General features: G+C 33.4%; 3 protein-coding genes across 5 annotated transcripts; 1 reads left to right on the top strand and 2 right to left on the bottom strand.

Moving 5' to 3' along the window:
• Positions 1 to 909: 909 nt before the first annotated feature.
• Positions 910 to 4,565, bottom strand: LOC100812474 (uncharacterized). The gene is made up of 7 exons (XM_003534985.4): positions 4,145 to 4,565; positions 3,975 to 4,044; positions 3,765 to 3,820; positions 3,537 to 3,612; positions 3,398 to 3,434; positions 1,346 to 1,460; positions 910 to 1,246 (listed from the first exon to the last, which is right to left on the bottom strand). The coding sequence occupies exons 1-7, from the start codon at positions 4,426 to 4,428 to the stop codon at positions 1,003 to 1,005; spliced, it is 882 nt and encodes a 293-aa protein (XP_003535033.1). The 5' UTR covers positions 4,429 to 4,565; the 3' UTR covers positions 910 to 1,002.
• Positions 4,566 to 7,854: 3,289 nt separating this feature from the next.
• LOC102664598 (probable methyltransferase At1g29790) lies at positions 7,855 to 9,180 on the top strand. The gene has a single exon (XM_006586751.3). It carries the CDS (start codon positions 7,855 to 7,857, stop codon positions 9,178 to 9,180), a length of 1,326 nt encoding a protein of 441 aa, XP_006586814.1.
• A 495-nt stretch (positions 9,181 to 9,675) lies between these two features.
• LOC100810323 (leucine-rich repeat receptor protein kinase HPCA1) lies at positions 9,676 to 16,097 on the bottom strand. Of its 3 annotated transcripts, none has more exons than XM_003534984.4 (19): positions 15,926 to 16,097; positions 15,543 to 15,660; positions 15,370 to 15,441; positions 15,056 to 15,130; positions 14,839 to 14,910; positions 14,562 to 14,723; positions 14,390 to 14,464; positions 13,934 to 14,005; positions 13,766 to 13,837; positions 13,610 to 13,678; positions 13,420 to 13,494; positions 13,255 to 13,326; positions 12,984 to 13,124; positions 12,373 to 12,806; positions 12,122 to 12,280; positions 11,911 to 12,047; positions 11,205 to 11,424; positions 10,653 to 10,888; positions 9,676 to 10,345 (listed from the first exon to the last, which is right to left on the bottom strand). In XM_003534984.4, the coding sequence occupies exons 1-19, from the start codon at positions 16,011 to 16,013 to the stop codon at positions 9,857 to 9,859; spliced, it is 2,838 nt and encodes a 945-aa protein (XP_003535032.1). In that variant the 5' UTR covers positions 16,014 to 16,097; the 3' UTR covers positions 9,676 to 9,856. The 3 variants fall into 3 exon arrangements, with proteins under 3 accessions (XP_003535032.1, XP_040861225.1, XP_040861224.1); XM_041005291.1 differs by lacking the exon at positions 15,926 to 16,097 and adding an exon at positions 15,747 to 15,891 and having other exon boundaries at positions 15,334 to 15,441; XM_041005290.1 differs by lacking the exon at positions 15,926 to 16,097 and adding an exon at positions 15,747 to 15,891.
• Positions 16,098 to 20,034: the final 3,937 nt, after the last annotated feature.

Below are 20,034 nucleotides of genomic sequence, written 5' to 3'. Positions count from 1 at the left end.
AGTCTAAGAAATGAATCTTTTATCATACACTTCGAAGGACACCATTATTTACCCATCATATTATATGTCTAAAAATATTCTAGACAATTTCAATGCAAAATATTCTTACATAAATATCCAATAAGAATTGACCATTTTACCATATTATTCTATTCAAAATCAACAGTATAAAAAACAATTTCAACTAAATTCTTTTTATTCTATTTTAAGCAATCATAGAAATATTTGTGTCACGTGATAATTTGTTTAATCTACCAAATTTGTATAAACAGAATCTAAACGAGTTTATTAAAAGGATTATTTTTCTATTATAAAAAGTAAGGATAATCCAGGTAACTATTGCATAACTCAATGGTAAATTTCTCCAACACCCAAGCCTGTAGCAGTTGCTTCACTGGAAAATAAAACTTACTAGTTCATCACGCAAATTTACCTCAAATTACCACGACTCAGAAAGAGGGAGCTGTAACAACTGTTAATCATCACGCAAAACATGTGCATGAGGGCGTAAGCCACAGATTTTAATTTTTCTAAAACATTTGTTTATGTTGCAATCATGATTTTGGAGTTTATGACAAGGGATTCATTGCATGTGAACTCCATTTGCATTTGCAACTTTATTTATTTTGATAAATATCTCGAAATTATTGTGGCGCCAATGTAATTATATAATGCTTTGTAAAATCTCATGTCAGCTTCAGATCTTAAATACAGTTGATGTGTAGGAGACAAGCATTGGTACAATGAAAAAGCAGCCAGAGACAGCTCGTCAACAATTATTAGCTTGCTCATGTTGAAAGGCCTGTAGCGTAGACAAAAACAACTACAGAAAGAATTTTTAATTCATTATAACAGATCAGCCAATAATTCTCAAAAAGGTAGTATTAAATGCTTTTCGAACTCTCAAGATAGCAAAATACTTTTTACTTTCGTTACTTTTAAAGGAATTAGAAGAGTTGTGTTATAAACACACATAACATGATAGTATTGCTTAGAAATGCATCATAGTTCATCATGGATTCTTTGTTCTAAAGGAGCCTCTGCATTATTAGGAACACGATTGCCTCTGACTTGATGAAGATTCACGTCATCTGCAACAGCTTGGGGCCTTAGCTCTGCCTGTCCCACCATACCAGCTTTTATGGCCTCAGTAACCTTTCTTTGCAACGTAAGTAGTCCAATTCGCTTGGAAACAACATAAAGAACAGCAAGGGAGAACAACAAAAAACCAACCCCGATTATTACCCTATTCAAAAACATGTTGAGTTTTGTTAGCATTCAGGAAGGGCAAACTGGGTGGAGCATAAAATCCATTTATTTATTTATTTATTTTTCCTTTCCATACCTGTCTATGACATCTTGACGTTGCATTGTGGAGAGGAGATTTCGTGTTCTCATCAACAACGAGCGGTGCCCTTTATATTCACTTTCAGCCTTTTTTAACACACCAGTTGACTCGTCTATATATAAAAGCAATTTTGCAAAACAATTAACACACCAGTTGACTCATCTATATATAAAACCAATTTTGCAAAACAAATATCCAGAACAAAGTTATTATTTCACACTCCTCATAATCATATTAATGAAAACAATTTCAGCATCTCAGTTCATCAAGACAAAGTCAAAACCAATATCATTGAACTAAAGTTTTAACAAGCACTCTAGCACAAACAGTGAACAGAGCAGCTTCTTTACATTTTGCTTGTGCATCAAAGGGAAGGTAAAAGAATCAGCACAAGCTGAAATTGCACAAAGTCAGATTCCTAGAAGAGAAAGCTATAATGCAGTCTATAATCTACTACACATAAGGAACCATAGGTAATTCAAATTTCAAACCTGTATAACTATGTCATTCTTATTCAGTAGACTAAAAAAATCAGGACATAGTTATTAGTGCTCAATACTGATTAAAATATTTGGCTAATATTTAAAAAATTTGAACCAGATCATAGGTTAGCCTAACACCCTCTTGTTCTCTACCCTGCTCTTAATGGCCCAGAGGAACCATTTACAGGTTAATAGGAAAATATGTAAAGTTACTAATGTTGTTGGAACCATATAAGATATCCACAAACTCAACCTATGCCAAACCAAACAAAAGCTCAAGCCTATTTATGGATGGAGTGGGATGATGTAAAGGAAGGTGAAAGAAAGTAAAGGTTTTTAACAATTTTTTGTGTAATTTATATAAGGATCAATAAGAATCCCTCAAATCCCCTATAATATCTTTAAGATTCAGTTCACTCTATAATTAACATCATAGTATATTATGCATTATGGCTCTAAATTTTAGGCTGATAGAGTACACTTTCTTCATATATAATGATTCAAATCTGTCAATTATAACTAGTTCAAACTAATTGATGTCAAAGAAATTTAACAGGCTGCACGATTTTTCAACTTTATTTTCTTCAATATTCAGATTCAAGAGTTTTTTTCATGGTTACTGAGCTTGGGTCGTGGCTGGCAGGATTCTATTCTTAGATCTTATTTTGGTCCATTTATTCTTCTTAATCTTTTGGAGGGGTAAGGTGGGGAAAGGGGGACAAAAAAAGAGAATCCAATGAAAGGAAAAAGTAAATGCTAAAGGAAAGAACATTACACACATACAAATTAGCATCATCGGAGTAAGGCCACCCTTGAAATTAAAAAAAAAAACATTGGCCAACCACCATTCAAAGGTCAAGCCCAAACAGGAAGAAGGGTGATAAACCTAAAAAGTTTCTGATAAGATTCAGGAGCCCACAATGACTGATGTTAATGGCCCAATAGTGCAACAGTTAAGTCATGACCCCAACATATGGAAGGTAAATTCCAGAAAAAAGGGGATGAGGGACACACGGAGACTTAGGGGGAGAGACAGTTATGCTAAATGGAAATTGAGTGTGGCCCAAAAGTAATCAAAGATGGGAAGTGGTCACAACGAGGGCAGCCATGTGACTTTGGGAAAAGGAGAGGAGTTATATGAAATCAGCCTTAGGCTTGGGCAGGAAGTAGGCATCCATCTGCTGCCTCTTGTGATCTTCCCATTCTTTTTTTATTTGATATTCTGCTTGATTTCATTTTCTACTAATATACTTTGATTTTCACAATGTGAGGTTAATACAATCTCCTTTTATATCAATATTTTTCTGGTCCGTATCAGTTTTACCATAGTGCTCTGTTCATATTATGTTAATTTGAAACTCATTACCTACAACCTTCTTTCTTCCAATCTAACTGACTTATTTGGCCAGCTTAAAATTATTCTATACATTTTTATCAGTCTTCAGATAAATTTCACATACACCAAAAAGAAACACGATGTAATACCATTTGAAATTGAAGTACAAATAGAAAGATAAGAGATTCATCATCAATGTAGACAGGGAGAGAGGGAGGAAAAAGTACCTACCAAGAGTCATAAGTGTGCTTGTGTTTCTTTCAACCTCCTAATCAAAGCAGAGATACGATGAGTATGACAATCAACACATCAAAGACAGACAGCACAAAGAAATATTAGGTTTAGAAAAGAAAGAGACCTAACTACGAACCTGAACCATCAATTGACGAGTACGACGAAGGCTTTCCGTGATGCTCTCTGCAGCGGATGTCATTCCTGCTTTTGTCCTGGAAGATCACAAATTAAAGGAAAAAAATACTTCATCCTGTCATCATGCCAACTGATTTTTCCAATGAAATAGCACTAAATGATAAAAAAATATGAAAAAAAAATGCAAAGCATAATTTGAACCCAGCCACATGAGTCATCAAGGACATACTGTAAATTGCGTCTGCGGACTGTGGACTCTTCTCCGCCACCTAGAAGTAGTTCTCTCTGCATCATATAGAAACAGAATAAGCCGCATAGCACAATGTAAAGAAGCACAAATCACACAAGTTCATGATCACATTCACAATATAACAGGTTTGCTGTCAATATATTCCAAATAACATCAGAAAAAGTTAAAATAAGAAAGTAAGTTTATTGCCTCCTCCTGAGCAGCTTTCCTCAAGTTAGCCTTCGCCTGCAGATTGGCATTCCGCAGATTTAACCGCAAACTGTTTAAAAAAAAAAAAAAAAGCACTATCAAAATGTAAGAAAGAAAGAAATAAGATTTAGATTTCCATTTAAGAGCAAAAGTGGAGAGAGTGGGCGTACTTTTGAGTTAGGGTTTTGGAAGATTGAAGCAAGGCACGAGTGGATTGGACCTCTGGCTCAGAGGGCAACTGAGGAGCGAGAAGATCCAGGGTGAAGAGGAAGGAAGAAAGGAGAGCCAAGCCATCCTGAGCGATTCCATTCAATCTGGCAAGAGAATTATTCTCCTCTTTTGCTCTTGCTGATTTGCCGTAGTCTGCGATTGCCTCAATGTGCTCTTGCGTTTTCTTGTATGTTTCATCCCATTCCTTCTTCACCTTTTCAACCTCCTCCACAACCTTGTCCATCACCGTGGAAAAATAAGACTCACCCTATTAATTTAAGGATTGTGCGGCTTTTGTTCAACTTGAAAACAAACAGACTGCGGTTACTGCGTAAAAATGGGTTCCCCTTGTGGAGAGAGATGGATGAGGATTCAGTCTAATGATTATTATCATTCTAAACAAACGTTATTTATTATGTTTTTAGGGACTAAAATTACACTATATATTAAATTTAAGAATCCAAATGTTAGTAAAAAAAATTAAATTTATGGTATAAAATAATAATAAATTGTTAAGTCTATAAATCAAATCAAAAAGTAAATTTTTAACACGTAGATGATATGTAATAAGTTACTACATTATCACTAGAAGTGTAATGTAAGCATAGTTATTTGAGTTAGACTTAATTATATTTTTCACTTTAAACTTTTTAATTACATTTTATTCTAATTTTAAGAAATTTATAAATTTTATACTCTATTATTTATCCATTCATTAACCCAAAAGTTGAGCGTAAAATTTTTCAAAAATAAAAAATTTAAAGATAAAATTCATCAAAAAAATAAAATTTTAAAAATTTTATCAAAAAATTAAAAAATTAGAGGTAAATTTTGTCAAGAAAAGGTTAAGCATAAAAAGTGCATAATTAAAAAGTTGGAGGTAAATAATAAATTTTTTATCCTCATGCTAATAGTAAGATGACAAGGGTAAAATTAATAAGATTTTTAAAAGTTGGAGATAAATGTGTCAAATTAATAAGATTTTAAATGCTTTACTTTGTAATCTATGTGAGCAATGTGGTTATTGTAACCATTGAGGAAACAAGTACCAGTTGCTATCTATACTACATGTCTCTCACTATTTCTTCCTTTTCTACTGGGCTAAATAACTTCATTCGGTATCTAGATTCATCATTAATGGGTATATTTTTTGAAGATTTCTGTTCTTGTAGTTATATAAAACCAGATAGATTTCTAATTAAGTGTATGCTTGGTTTGACATTAGAGAATTGATTATGGGGTTAGGACTGATTTTAGATCGAATTTTACATGTTTGGTTTCATGTTGCAAAAGATTTTAAAATTAATTCTGGATCCAAAATTAATTTTGAGTTGAAACAACTTTGAATAACTTTTGTGTTGGATCTAACTTGATTCTATAATGAAAACATCCAAATATAAATCACATTACTTTAAAATCAATTTTAACTAAATCAATTTTTTTCAAAATTAAGTTTGTCTAACGCTCGTCCAAACACGCACTAAGCAAATTAGAATTCATATTTAAATTCTGTTTGTGTAAATTAAAGGCTGCCAAAGTCTCTTGAGTCAGAACGAACTACATGCAGGTCCCCAGAAGAAACACAACCTGGCCTGACACCATGTAAAAATGCAGCAAAGAGACTAATAGACTTGGGCCTTGTCTTTACACCAATTCAAGATACAGTGAGAGAAGCAGTGGAGAGCCTTTTTAGCTAAAGGCTTCTTGCAGCCCACACCCTCACAGAGTTAGTATTTAGATTTCATTTAGTTTTTCTCTTCGGCAGAAATAACCACTGTTTAATTTATTTTTTCTTCTTCTTTGGTACAAGGTAGAAGTAATAATGAATGTAATTATGCCAAGTTTATTAAGGCAGAAGTAGAGAAATTAATCTCTTATTTTTGTTATATTTATCGCCTTCCTTTGGAAAGTAACATTCATGATCACTTTTGGCTGTATCACTTGTCAAGTTGTCCTGACATGGTATTGTTGTGACTTGTGACTATGTTCATTTTATGATCAAGACTTATGGTTGAGACTTGAATTCTTTCACGTAAAAAAGTGTGCTAAGTGAAAAGTGGGGGTGTAGTTATCTTTGATTTGAATTAAAGTATCTCGTAACCAATTTCAAAATTAAAGATAGATATACTCCTACTTCACTTGATATACTTCAATTTGAGAGGATCCGAATCCAAGGAAAACGTTCTCAATTGTTTTTTACAGCTCCAAAACCGTATGAAATTCAACAGGAACTGGCTCTATGCATATAATATAGAGAATATTATATACTCAGACATTGTAATCAATTAAAGAAGTAGTATTTTGCTATAGAATACAAAGAAATAGGCAAAATGTTATAGAAAAACATCACATGATGTCAAATTTGCATTTAAAGTGAACTATTTAACTCATCACAAAGAATCTGGGAGTTCTTTTTCTCTTCCAAGTTTCCAAGAAATTTGCAATTAAGACATATCCTATATTTTGGTTAAGATGGTTGTAACTTGTAGGGCCTTGAGAATGACTACGTATAGTCTAGACAACCCCCTGTGGAAAAATCATACTCAAGTTGGAACTCATGGAGTTGTTATTTGCGTTTGCATTCAATTCAAGTAATATGTAGCTTGTAATTGAAATATTCGCAAGTGTTTTTGCCAGATCAGCATGCGGTTTATACTAATATATGTTGCAACCTTCCCTTTTTTGGGTGTTAGCATTTTGACAATGGAAGTCTCTTAAATACAGTATCCATTGATTATATTATATAAAATACTTCATGGTCAACTCCTCTTTATCAAGATTCATTCAAGTTATTTTAGCATAGATAATGAATATATAAGATTGACCTAATGGTTAGGAAATGAACGAAGAAATTATGGATTTAAATTTTCTCAATTAATATTTCTAATAAAACTATCATACCAACATTCATTGTTAAATATTTTTTTAGGCGAGATAATAACATTGACAACCAACCATTAAACTTGAGGGGTTTTGTAGCGTTCACTTGTATTTTGACAATAACAAGGGTGGATTCTTCAACCATTATTCCATTAAATCAAGTTGCTATAGATACATAAGCGATAAATAGTTTGTCACAAAGGATTTTTGCTTAATTCTTCAAATTGTTATGGCATCAATTAATCTTCTCTTATTTAAACTTTTTAGGAGCATCCTAACATCAAATTACAATTAATTCTTTATATATCTTTGGTCTTTGAGCTTTGATAATGAACTCGAAGCAATAACTCTTTAAAGGAGACATAATATATAGTAGAAATCTATTACCGATCAAATCTCTCGAGCAACCAAATTATTGCTAAAAAAATAATATGGATTTCCAAGATAATATATTTAAGATGTGTGAGCTTGTGAACGAGATCCGCAGATAGTGCTCAAGTAACAAGCAAGCTATGAATAAACGGCATTCTCAACTTGAAGGTGCTACAATTTCCCTACTATTAAGGTGCAGATCACAAGGCATATTATATTACATTCTTTGAACGTCCACACCGGCGCTTCACAATGACCAATGTTCATGTTCAACTAGAAACATGTACAGAACGTGGAAGTATTATCCCTCCTTGGATCTGTATATCATTAAATTTCCCTATTGGTAACCTTAAATTACACAAACATTTCCCCTCCTCTGTTCACTTGTACCTCTTGTTCCTTTCTCTTCTAATCCATCATGGGAAATGAAGCTCATGACCAACAATACTCAAAAAAATTGCAAGCATGTGGTCACAGCCAAAAGCACAAGTTGCCGAAGTCAATTATGCTAGTCATACTCACCAACCTTGTCACCATTTACATCTTCACTGGTCCAATCAGTTTTTTGTACCACTCTTCTCCGAGTCCTCGCTACTCGAACTCTATCTCAAAGGAACTCAACTCCACCAAAGCTCAGATTGCTGCCACTCACTCACTCTTGTCTGAACTGCACCATAGACTTAACTCCTCTAACTTACTTGTCCAGGCACTGCTCATTGATCTCACGCGCCAACAAGAAAAGCAATCCAATGGTGCTGATCAGAATCAAATGAGTTTGAAGGTAGGGAGTGATGACCTCAGTTTTGCACTTGGCCCTCACAAGCTCCCTTTTGGGTACTCACCAAGGATAGGATCAGATGAGATTCACACACCTGTTGGTGCATCATGCATGAGGCTCCATGAAGAGTTAAACCAATATATGTCATATGAGATTGGAGGGGAGTGCCCTATGGATGATGTTCTTGCACAAAGGCTCATGCTCAAAGGGTGTGAACCGCTCCCTCGAAGGAGATGCCGCCCCAAGTCTCCCACAAATTATGTGGAGCCGACACCTTTGCCTGAGAGCCTTTGGACTACCCCACCAGATACTAGCATTGTTTGGGATGCTTATGCTTGCAAAAGTTACCAGTGTCTCATTGACAGAAAGAATAAGCCAGGCTCTTATGACTGCAAGAATTGCTTTGATTTACAAGGTGAAGAGAAGAATAAGTGGATCTTCGATGATGGGGGACTTGATTTTGCAATAGACCAAGTTCTTGCAACAAAAGCGGCGGGGACGATTCGTGTTGGACTTGACATTGGTGGTGGAACTGGAACATTTGCTGCAAGGATGAGGGAAAGGAATGTGATCATCATCACAAGCACACTGAATTTAGATGGCCCTTTCAACAACCTCATTGCATCAAGGGGTTTAGTGCCAATGCATATTAGTATCTCTCGAAGGTTTCCATTCTTTGACAACACACTGGATATTGTGCACTCCATGGATGTGTTGAGTAATTGGATACCAGACACCATGCTTGAGTTTGTACTATATGATGTATACAGGGTGTTGAGGCCAGGTGGTCTGTTCTGGCTGGACCATTTCTTTTGCTTTGGGTCACAACTCAACAAAACTTACGTGCCAATATTGGATCGAATTGGATTCAATAGATTGAGGTGGCATGTTGAAACCAAACTTAATCGTGGGGTTCACAAGAATGTGTTGTACATTTCAGCCTTAATGGAGAAACCAATGACTTAAGGTTAAGTGTATGAATGAATGCATAGGATAACTTAATGAAGATTTTTTTTTTTGAATTATCATGTGAGAAAAGTGAAAGATCTTGACCAATTTAGAAGTTATTCTCTTTCTTGTAAACTTAAACTGTACTCTTAAGATTGATAGTACTCTCTACTCCTAATTTCTTGCATTGGTGGCGATGGTCATGGGTTTCATAATTTTCCAACCAAATTATGAGCAGCAAAGACAACAGAACTGATTAATGGTGATAAAGGTTTTGATACTTGGATACTTTATGCGACATCATTCGGTTAAAGCATTTGTTATCGCTATAACCAAAATAAAAAAGTTGAGCTAGAAAACTTGTTTATTATACTTTTGTTGTTTATTGATAATTTAAAAGGATTAAACTCATTCAAAAAATGAGAAATCATGCCCATATTAAAACCGTTTATACTTTATATTCTACATGTTCCATATCAAAACCTATATTCATTGTACATTTCACATCTTTAGTGGGAGAGAAAGAAGGAAAAGAAATGATAGTCAAGGAAATGTTAACCTTGCTACCACACTTATACTCTGAAGCTCACAGCCACAAACTCTAAATTCCACAATTTCTACTTTTCTGTGTTTTGGCCAAGAAATACTAATAAACAAGTCTCTCTTGACTTCAATCTTGAGAAAAAAGACTAACTTAACTAACTAGGTTCAATTTTTGAATATGTTCTGCACTTGAACCAAAGGACTCATTGCTGTAAGGTTGGTCCAGATGGAAACTCACTATACTTACCTCCTGATATCTATGACTAGATGTTGTGGATGTTACTGATTCAGATGTTAGGTGCATACCAACAGACTGCAACATGTCTTCAATTTCTTTAACCACATCACTCATTGCGGGCCTGTCAGCTCCTGAATCTTCAACACACTCCATTGCAAGGTCCACAAACTTCTCAAAACCCTCCAGTGTTGATCCTGAACAGATGGCCGGGTCAATAATTTTGTGAAGACCATACAAGTCTTTTGTCTTATCTATTGTACTCCTGACCACTTTCACAATGTATTTCCCTCGTTCTATTGGCTTTCTTGCAGTAATCAGCTCCAGTATTAGCACTCCAAAACTATAGACATCACTCTTTTCAGTCAACTTCTGACTAGTATAATAATCTGGATCCAAGTAGCCCTACATTAACAAAATGAATCAGTTCTCATCAGTCATCACTAAAATTTTGAAAACTAGATTTTGCTCCAGACAGATGATGTGTTTCCCTTGTCTTGGTATGTGTTGCATGTGAAACAGCTTAGATGCTTACATAAAATCATGAAAATTCTCAATACAGAAAAAAATTTAGAATGAAAACTTTTTTAAAACTCTGCAAAAGAATGGAATCAATCATTTTCTACCTCCACTAATTTGAAAAATAAGATGTCACCTTCCCATTAGTAATCTTTCCATTTTAAAGAAAAATGCATAGAAGATATATACAAACCATTGTTCCTTTAACTTGAGTGGAGACGTAATCTTTTTCATCATCTAAGATAGACTTGGAGAGACCAAAATCAGAAACTTTTGCAGTATAGTTTTCATTCAGCAAAATGTTGTTTGATTTGATGTCCCTGTGTATAATAGGGGGATCAGCATGTTCATGAAGATAAGCCAAACCCCTGGCAGCACCAAGGGCTACTTTCAGTCTTCTACTCCAGCTCAACACAATTCCAGATTCCCCTGCATAGATTATACGCATGTTATGACTTATTAGGTACAATAAATATAATGAATTTGACATATCTCATCAAGCAACTATTTCCAGATTTGAAAGTCATAATTATAAGAAACATTAGAACTAGAGTTTTAGTATGTTTATCTTTCAGAAACAGATATTGTGTAGTGCTTTGCCAATGTGGTAAGTGGTCACACTTAGGAAACTGAATGGTGACTGGTGAGTACTGACCAAAAGGCGGATGTAAATGTAAATAATCCAATTAAATTAGTTAAAAATTCCAAACAGATAGCAATATCCGCTGTAGATACATATAAATACCTGTGAGAGCATCCTTCAAAGTTCCATTTGGAACAAACTCATAAACCAGCATTTGTTCTTCTCGTTCAAAGCAGAATCCCACAAGGCTAACCAGATTCTTGTGGTGGACCCTTGAAAGGAGTTCAATTTCAGCTTTGAATTCTAGCCCTCCCTGCTTTGATTCTCTTTGAGCTCGTTTTATGGCTACCACTTGCCCACTGGGAAGAGTTCCCCGATAAACCTGTGAACATTTACTTATTTGTCTATTGTTAGAAGCATATAGTTAAATTTCTGTCAACAAATGTTACATTTATTAAAATGTTCATATAAAATTTGTTGCTAATGAATGACTAGCACGTCTGTGTTTCTGCCAGGTGTTTCTAAATCATACTTATACGCTATTATGAAAAAAAGTATAGCGTGAGAAGCCTTCAAGGCACACTACAATAAAAATGAAACAGTCAATTAATATATATATATATATATTTCTATTTTAATTTTTTGGTCCAAAAAAACATTTCAACTGACAGGAAATACTTAGTGAACAGTTGAGAACAAATATCAGGTGAGAACTATTCTCATGAGAACAAGAAATCATGACCAGTCATGTATGGTTGTATGATTAAACTTTGATATTCTCATATGGATAGTTCTCATGCGCCCTGTATGTTTGTACGCATGTATAAATTACAACAGTGCATTAGAGTTAACAAGAAACATTCAGGACCTTTCCATAACCCCCTGATCCAATATCATTGTCTTGTGAGAAGTTGTTTGTGTATTTCTTAATTTCTTTAAATGAAAACTGCCTTGCTGCTTTTAACTGAGGAGTGCCGCAGTTGCTTTTATTTGGATCCCAGTTTCCTGCATTTTGTGTAAATTAATATTAATCAACAGAATTCCATATAACTCTAGGAACTGAGTTTATAATCATTTACCAAAAGGATTGCTTCGAGAAATGGCTCTTTCTGCTCTTCTCTTCTGGCAGAAAGCATAAACACCTGCAAGGACTAATAAAACAAGCATAACGGAAGAACCACCAACTGCTACTCGAATAATTAAGACCTTGCTTGATGAATTAGTTGACTCCTTCGGTCCTTTATTATGAGAAAGAAGATAGACAAATTAGTATTATTATTTCTGTCTCTAGGAAATGGGATGAAAAAGTTAGTAGTGTAGTTACCATCACCTTGGTTTCCTGTAATAAAATCATATGGACTAGTAGCACTTAGGTTGCCAAGAATAGAGCTTATTGTAGATTTGTCTTGTCGGTCGAAACGATCTTGGCCTCGTGGGAAAATTTGTATGGTATACACAAAACTATGAAATGGATCTGAAATGATTAAAGAAACTGAATCCACAGGTAGATCATGAGATTGAAATTCTTGCAAAAGATGTTTCTCCAGGGATGTTGTGTCTCTCCATTCAAAATATGAGGGTGCTCTGAAAGTCAAAGTTCCTGTAATTGGATATCCACATATGCACTTGGGACTTAGAATCTGATCTCGACTGCAACTATCAGGTGGACATTTATTTTGTGGTTCTGTATCTAAGATGTTGTGTTTTTTGCAGTAACTCCTCTCCATAGCTCCTGTTTCTGTACAAATGGGGTTGGACTCAAGTCTGCAGACAAAAGTGCAGTCAATACTTGAGCCATGTAGAGGGGCTAAAAAACAAAGACTTGTAAATAATGAATCTTATGCTTGAAAAGAAACTAAAATTGTTTGAAGTGACAAAATAACCTATGTATCCAAGAAATACAGAAAAAAACAGCCAGAATCATGAACAGGTATGGCTTACATTATCGTGATATTCTCTGGGAGATCATTTTGTTGCTCGAAGTCCTGAATTGAATTTGACTTCAAATTAACAAGTTTCAGGTGTTTTCTGTTGTTGGTGCCAATATCCAAGGTTCCACCAAGGTTGTTGTTGTTTAGCACACTATGAATATGTTAAATGTTAGAGCATTTATGATGTAGTATATTACTAAAACAACGATGAATGTGTAACCACTATTTTTTATTTCTGAAAGTGGAGACTGTAAGATTAATCATTGAGACAGGTAACTCACACATTTTGTAAATAGGCAAGGCTAAATAAATTAACTGGAATGTTTCCGTTAAGGTCCACACTCTCCATTTGTCTGCCAAACAACAAAAGACCAAACAATATTGAATTGTTGAAACCAGATAAATAGAGAACTCAAGGGTGAAACAAGTGGAAAAGAAAGACATACAATGTTGTTAAATTCTTCAGATTTGAAAGCCACAGTGGAAAATCTGACTTGTCAAAGCTATTGTTGCTCAAATCCCTTCAACACAGATTTTGACGAATTGATTCATTGTCACACAAGAAACATTCACTACAAATGAGAGAGGTTGAGTAATAATATTCCAACTGTCACAGACAAACGCTTTGTTACTTACAAGTATTTTAGGGAGTTCATCCCAGTAAGGTTTGGCAGGGCACCTTGCAGCTTATTGTTGGACAACAACCTGAAAAAGTGAAAAGTATAAAACAAAAAATCTTGCCGTACAAAGAAGAATAAACTCTAGTTGGTACATTGGAATTTATGTGCTTACAGGTCTGTGACATTGGTAAGGTTGCTGAGGGTCTGGGGCACATATCCATTCAATGAATTATTTTCAAAGCGTCTGCTAGCAACAAAAATATATTTAAGCCAAAAATCATCTAGCAAACTCTGCCAATGAATTTGTTTGAGGATGTAATATGGTCAATTAGTCACTCACACCAACGTCAGACTCTTAACTAGTCCAAGCGTTTCTGGAATGCTTCCAACTAGTTTATTACTGTAAAAAATCCTGCCAATAAAGATATTCCAGAGTATGTTAGAAAATGTGTTGTCACACACACACACACACATATAAAATAGGGTAGATCTCAATTAAACTCGAGAATTTCTTTTCTATCAACCATTCATCATTAGAAGATAGACAGTAAGAAGACTGTCTAAACATGTAAGTGTCTGCATGTCTGTTCATTTTTACAATATCACAGTTAGTGTAAATTTTCACTATGGTCATATTAAGTTTCTGACAAGTGACAAGTGCGTTTTATTGGCAAGTTTCAATCAAAATTCTATACCTGTGACCTGTACAATTGATTATATGAAAGTGGAAAATTCTGCATACTGGCTCAATCATATTCAAAGACTACAAACGACAAATATTAAGAACAACTCTTACACATGTATCAGAGTCATTTTCGAGCTAAAAAGTTTTGGAGGAATTTCTCCTGAAAGCCTATTCTTCCCAAGATGACTGCAGACAATATTAGAAATATGTTGGATAGATTTTTTATCACGTTAAGAAAATTCACTGATACAGAAAAACTGGCAGCTGAAGAAAATTGACGTACAAGTGCAGTGTTTTTTGCAACATATCAAGACCAGAGGTAGTGCCACTAGATACTGGGATGGATCCATCAAGCTGATTGTCAGCTAAATCTAGCCAAGTAAGATTTGACAGATTGCCAATAGAAGGTGGAATTGGTCCAACAAAATTGTTGGAGTTTAAAGATCTGCAATAGGAAGTTGTTGATTTAGAGTATTAACCAAGAATTAAACACACACCAAAAGGGTGTTATTTGAATTGATTCACACACAAAAAAATGAAACAGTAAAAAATATGCTTACAAGAAAACAAGCTGTTCTAGAAATCCTATTTCATCTGGAATACGACCAGTAAAACCACAACCAACTAGAACTCTGCAAGATAAATGAAAAAGTACTACTTTTGTTAGAATTGTTTCATTATAATGTTCATGATACGACCATAATCTTTTTGTTTTGTTTTTTTTAGTGTTGTTGGTATCGAGTTATAAACTTGACAATAATCAATAATATTACTTACAATTTTAATAGCTTCTTCAAGTTTCCAATTTCTTGTGGAAGTGATCCTGTGAGGCCCCTATTGTATGAGAGATCCCTGTAGAAGGAAAAAACAATTAGGAAAGAAACATTAATCTATTCATGAAAATTGGTCTCCAATTTAACACACAAACCAAGGAAATTATGATTCATTTGGATACTTTTCTAATCACTTAGCCTAACATAAGCTCGTGGCTTTTGCAAAACTTTTTTTTTTGTGCCTTTGTAAACTAAGAATCTCCAATATTTCCAATAACTTACAATAGATCCTTTCAATCTTTAAATTCAAAGGCTTACAGAATCTCCAACTCAGAAAGTGATCCAATATCTCCTGAAAGGTGGCCAGTCAAGCCAATATCTGGTAATGATCTGAAGCACCAGACAACAGGTTATAGTCTCTCAGAAGTACAGATTAATTCAGGAAAAAAAAAAAGAGTAAAAAAGACGGAGATAATCAGAAGAAACATTACATGGAAATAACACGTGAGTTTTTGCACTTAATGCCTTCCCAGTCCTTGCAAGGATCTGAACCCTCCCAATTGGGAGTTGGGCTTAGCCAAGAACCTCTTAGAGACTTTAGGACTAAAACTGCATAAGAATTTTACGTTGAAAAGTATCAAATTATATATTCCGGTCATTGAAGTCTTCAATCTTAACACAACCAAGTATCCAACCATTTGATTATTAAACTTGGGCATCCATGCAAAAGGTTAAGACTTGATCATTTGATGAAGACTTCTCAGTTCTCTATTGCATGAAGAATCATGCTTGTTTTGCTTGTTTCTTAATGTGAAGACATGAATTATAAAGATAAGTGTATGATCACAAAACACATAGTCAAAACAGAACTTACAATCACTATTAACATCTTGTGCTACTGCAAGCAACAAAAAGTTGAAGGAAAGCACTAGTAGTAGTATCAGTATTATTCTTTCACCCATGATCAACTTAAAGTAGAACTCAAAAGTCTTGCCACAACACTCATAATAACTCTTTAGTGTTGAATTAACAAAACTCTATTCTTTATTATCGTCCACTCACCTTTTTATCCAGTTATAGGAAAGTTGATGACAAACGCAATATTGATTTGAAGTTTTCATTTTCACTTATATGGTGTTCAACCTTGTCTTTCCTACACGATGTGAGACTTCACCTTGCACTTGTACTCCAACAATCTCCCTCCCAAGTATGAAACTCTTCCACATGATAATCTCCCCCTCAAGCGGAAGTCATTATCATCCACGAATATTCCATGTTGACCATTAGAGTCCACATGCTCTAGATATTTTTATCGCCGCTCCACTCATAGGACACGTCTCCTGGACCCACCGACAGGAAGACGTTCGATACAAGAGATATGATAATTACTATGCATACATAATTTGTGGATTTAAATCACATGACAATTATCTTATTTTTCTCTCTTTTAATGCTTCTTTTGGGTTAAACCATTAGGAATTTAGCTTCTTCTGAGTTTTTGTCCAATGAATATTAAAGCTAGTTAATTTATAGTGTTTTTAGTTGTATTTTTTTGTAAAATTACACAGCAGGAGACATGAAAGATGGTTGAAGAACTAAAGTAGCGCGTTCAACGCATCAACAAGAGGTTATAGGATTTAGGCATTGAAAAATATTTATTTCCTAAAAACTTGAAAAGAACATCAAGATAATCCATTTTTAGGGATAGAATGATATTATTTAGTCCAAATAATACATCAATAATACATCTCTACTCATAATTCAATTGAAGTGAATTTTTATTTTGCTGTTTAGATTTTTTAAAGCATTTTACTGTTTAGAAATGAATGAGAAAATCTTATTTATACATGTATTAGAAGACAAGTTTAGACGAGTGGAGACGGAAAGACCTGTCTTGTCAGTATTAGAAGACCCTCAAATCCAAGTCTTCCTCAACCGTAGAAAATGTAAAATATAATAAATCCTGTCTTGTCAGTATTAGAAGACCCTCAAATCCAAGTCTTCCTCAACCGTAGAAAATGTAAAATATAATAAATCAAACAGATGGCCAATTGGAGAAACAAAGGTCAAAGGCTAAATCCTCGTGCTTTGACCTTTTTACTCACTACAAAGAAATTGGGGAATTAGAGATTCTCTTACGCATTCTAATACTGATGTTATAGCTAAAAAAGACTCTAATAATGCAATACTTACAGATGAATCTATAAACGAATTGAAGAAACAAAAATGCAATATTTGTGCATCTAATATTTTTTAAGAACAAAATTCATATATAGTATTTCTAGCAGAACATCCAGTAATTAATATCAATTTTTATTATGAGCTACATATATAAAAATCTAATTTTAATTAAAAATGATTAATTTTAAAAGTGCTTAAAATACTGCATCTACATGTAATTAAATTGGTTTATTTTTAATTGAGATAGTTCATCTTTGTAAATTTCGTGAACCCTCTTTAACTTATAATTGATTATTTTAAATAAAGTTGTCATTGTATTAAGAGAAAAATATTTATTATTAATAACTAATTATTAATATTATGCACATATAAACATAATTTTATTAAAGTAAATTATTCTTTGATCCATGGAATAAGGTGAGGTTGAATGTTTCCGCACCATTCTAAATAAGTATATATAGTACTTGATGACTCCATTTGCAAGAAATAACTTTTGTTGCATAATTGATTGATTTGCACATTGACTGAGTCCGATTAATAGAACTTTTGGAACTTTAGACATCCACAATAGCCTAATCCGAGGGTTACTTTATATTACTAATGTCTTCTGGATATATAGCAATGTTTTGTCGTTGTTTGTAATCAAGGAGAGTGGATAAGAAAAGAACTTTACTAAAAGTCTAAAACTGTGAGCTAGGTTGCCCGTATATGAATCAATCAATCAATTCTTGGACTCTTTGAAAAGTAGAAATAACTAGCTCGATGATACGATGAGAATGCATAGTGTCACCCATAATTTGTATTGAATTATTTGATATTTTTTTATCCTGATATATATATATATATATATATATATATATATATATATATATATATATATATATATATATATATATATATATATATATATATAAAATTAAAAAAGATAAATAAAAATTTGAAACTTTATTCAAATCGTTTAAACAAACTCGTGAAAAAAAAATCACATTTGTTTCACTGTTATCAAATAAAATTTATTAAAAATATCTCTAGCTCAAAAGACCGTCCAGATTTAAAAAAAAAACTGAAGTTAAGTAATGGAATAAAATAAAGTAAAATACATTTTTGGACCATCATGTAATTAAAACAGAAACTCATGATCCAATGTCACATTCCATTAGAGTATTGTGTCTTAGTATCCTTTATAACATCTAATTTTCCGTAAATAAATTAAAAAGGATTTTTAGTAAAAAATAATAATAAATAAAGTTTTAGAAAATGATGAGGTTTTTATAATTAAATAAATAAAGAGAAATAATTGTATTAAAATAATAGTTTGAAGAAAAAAATATATTTTATTTATTTATTTGATAGGGAATAAAATAGAATTTATTTTTTATAAACTGATTAAAATAAATAAATAAAGTAAATAGTTTTCAAACCGAGGATGCCTCCTCTTCCCCTCATTTTTATTTTTCTCTCTTCTCTTTCCAAAACCTTCTCTTTTTTCCACAGACCACCAAATCTGTCTCAGAAAACAACGATCTCAAACTCATTCACCTTTGGATCGTCGTGAAAATTAAGCACCAAGTTTGCAACTCAATTTGCTGAGAGAAAAACCCTTCGCATTGTAACTTTTCCATTCCCGCAAAAACCCAGAGTTGTCTCGGTAAAACTACGATTCCAGATTCGTTAACCGTTGGATTGTCGTAAAATTTTGGTATGTGATTCGCAATTCAATTGTGCACACCTTCCACATTGGAATTTGCGAGATAATATTCACGGAGAGAGAAAATGGAATCTCACGAAGACATTACAAATGGAGGCTTCAATCCCTCCTCATTTTCTCTAACGTTTGAGAACTCTAAGAGAGCAATCGGAGGAGGAGCTCTAGAGAGTACCAGAAACATCTTAATTGATAACGAAAAACGCTTGAGTGACTACATCGAGGTAAGGGATGAATTATTCACAATTGGGGATTAGTAAGAACATATGTAGGGATCCTTAAAGTATCAATTGAAATAGGTTTTGGGGTGTTTCTGCAATTTTTATTTTATCCTTATAATTATAACTGTGAATTAAAAGTGTGAATTATATACTTTTGATGAACCAGTTGATGTCCCAATAAGAAATTGTTATGAAATTGATGTGTTCTTGTATTGAGTCTGAATCTTATAAATTGAACCTTTGTCTAATTAGCGTGAATTGATGAAATTAAGCAAGTAGAGATTTAGCGTAAGAAGGAGTGAGATATTGCTTTTGTATTTTCCTCTTTTCATGTTTTTTTGGTTTTTTTTATAGTTTAAAATTAATATTATATTTGAAATTGACCAAAGATTTCTAGTAGACTGTGTGTTGTATTCTTAGATAATATATATGAATTCATGTATACTTATATATACGAGAAAGTGTTCATATAGTTATTTAGAATTGGTACATTGAAAGCTTACTTTGAAATTCATGATCCAATATGTTGCTGATTTTATATATATAGATTTAGCTATATATTTATTTATATTAATATTTTATGTAAATAATATTGTAGTGTTGTTATAGTGTGATTCCAAAAATTATTTAAGTGTTGGAGTTTGAGAATATTATGGTTAGATTTAAGGTACATGTGTGTATTGAGTTGTGAGCTGTGAATTATACAATAACCCGACCAGTGTTGATATTGAGAAAAGTTTTGATACACAGTGTTAAGGAGAAAGTGTAGGTTCCTATTTAGGAACCAATGTTAAATTGTAGCACAATGCGTTAAACGTGTTTGAAACGCAAGTGTGAGGTTGTGGGTATTATATAATTCATAAGCAGTGTTTATAA

This window comes from Glycine max, chromosome 9, assembly GCF_000004515.6.
Source record: "Glycine max cultivar Williams 82 chromosome 9, Glycine_max_v4.0, whole genome shotgun sequence".
In the NCBI taxonomy this organism is placed as follows: Eukaryota; Viridiplantae; Streptophyta; class Magnoliopsida; order Fabales; family Fabaceae; genus Glycine; species Glycine max.
This window is presented reverse-complemented; position numbering and strand designations above follow the sequence as displayed.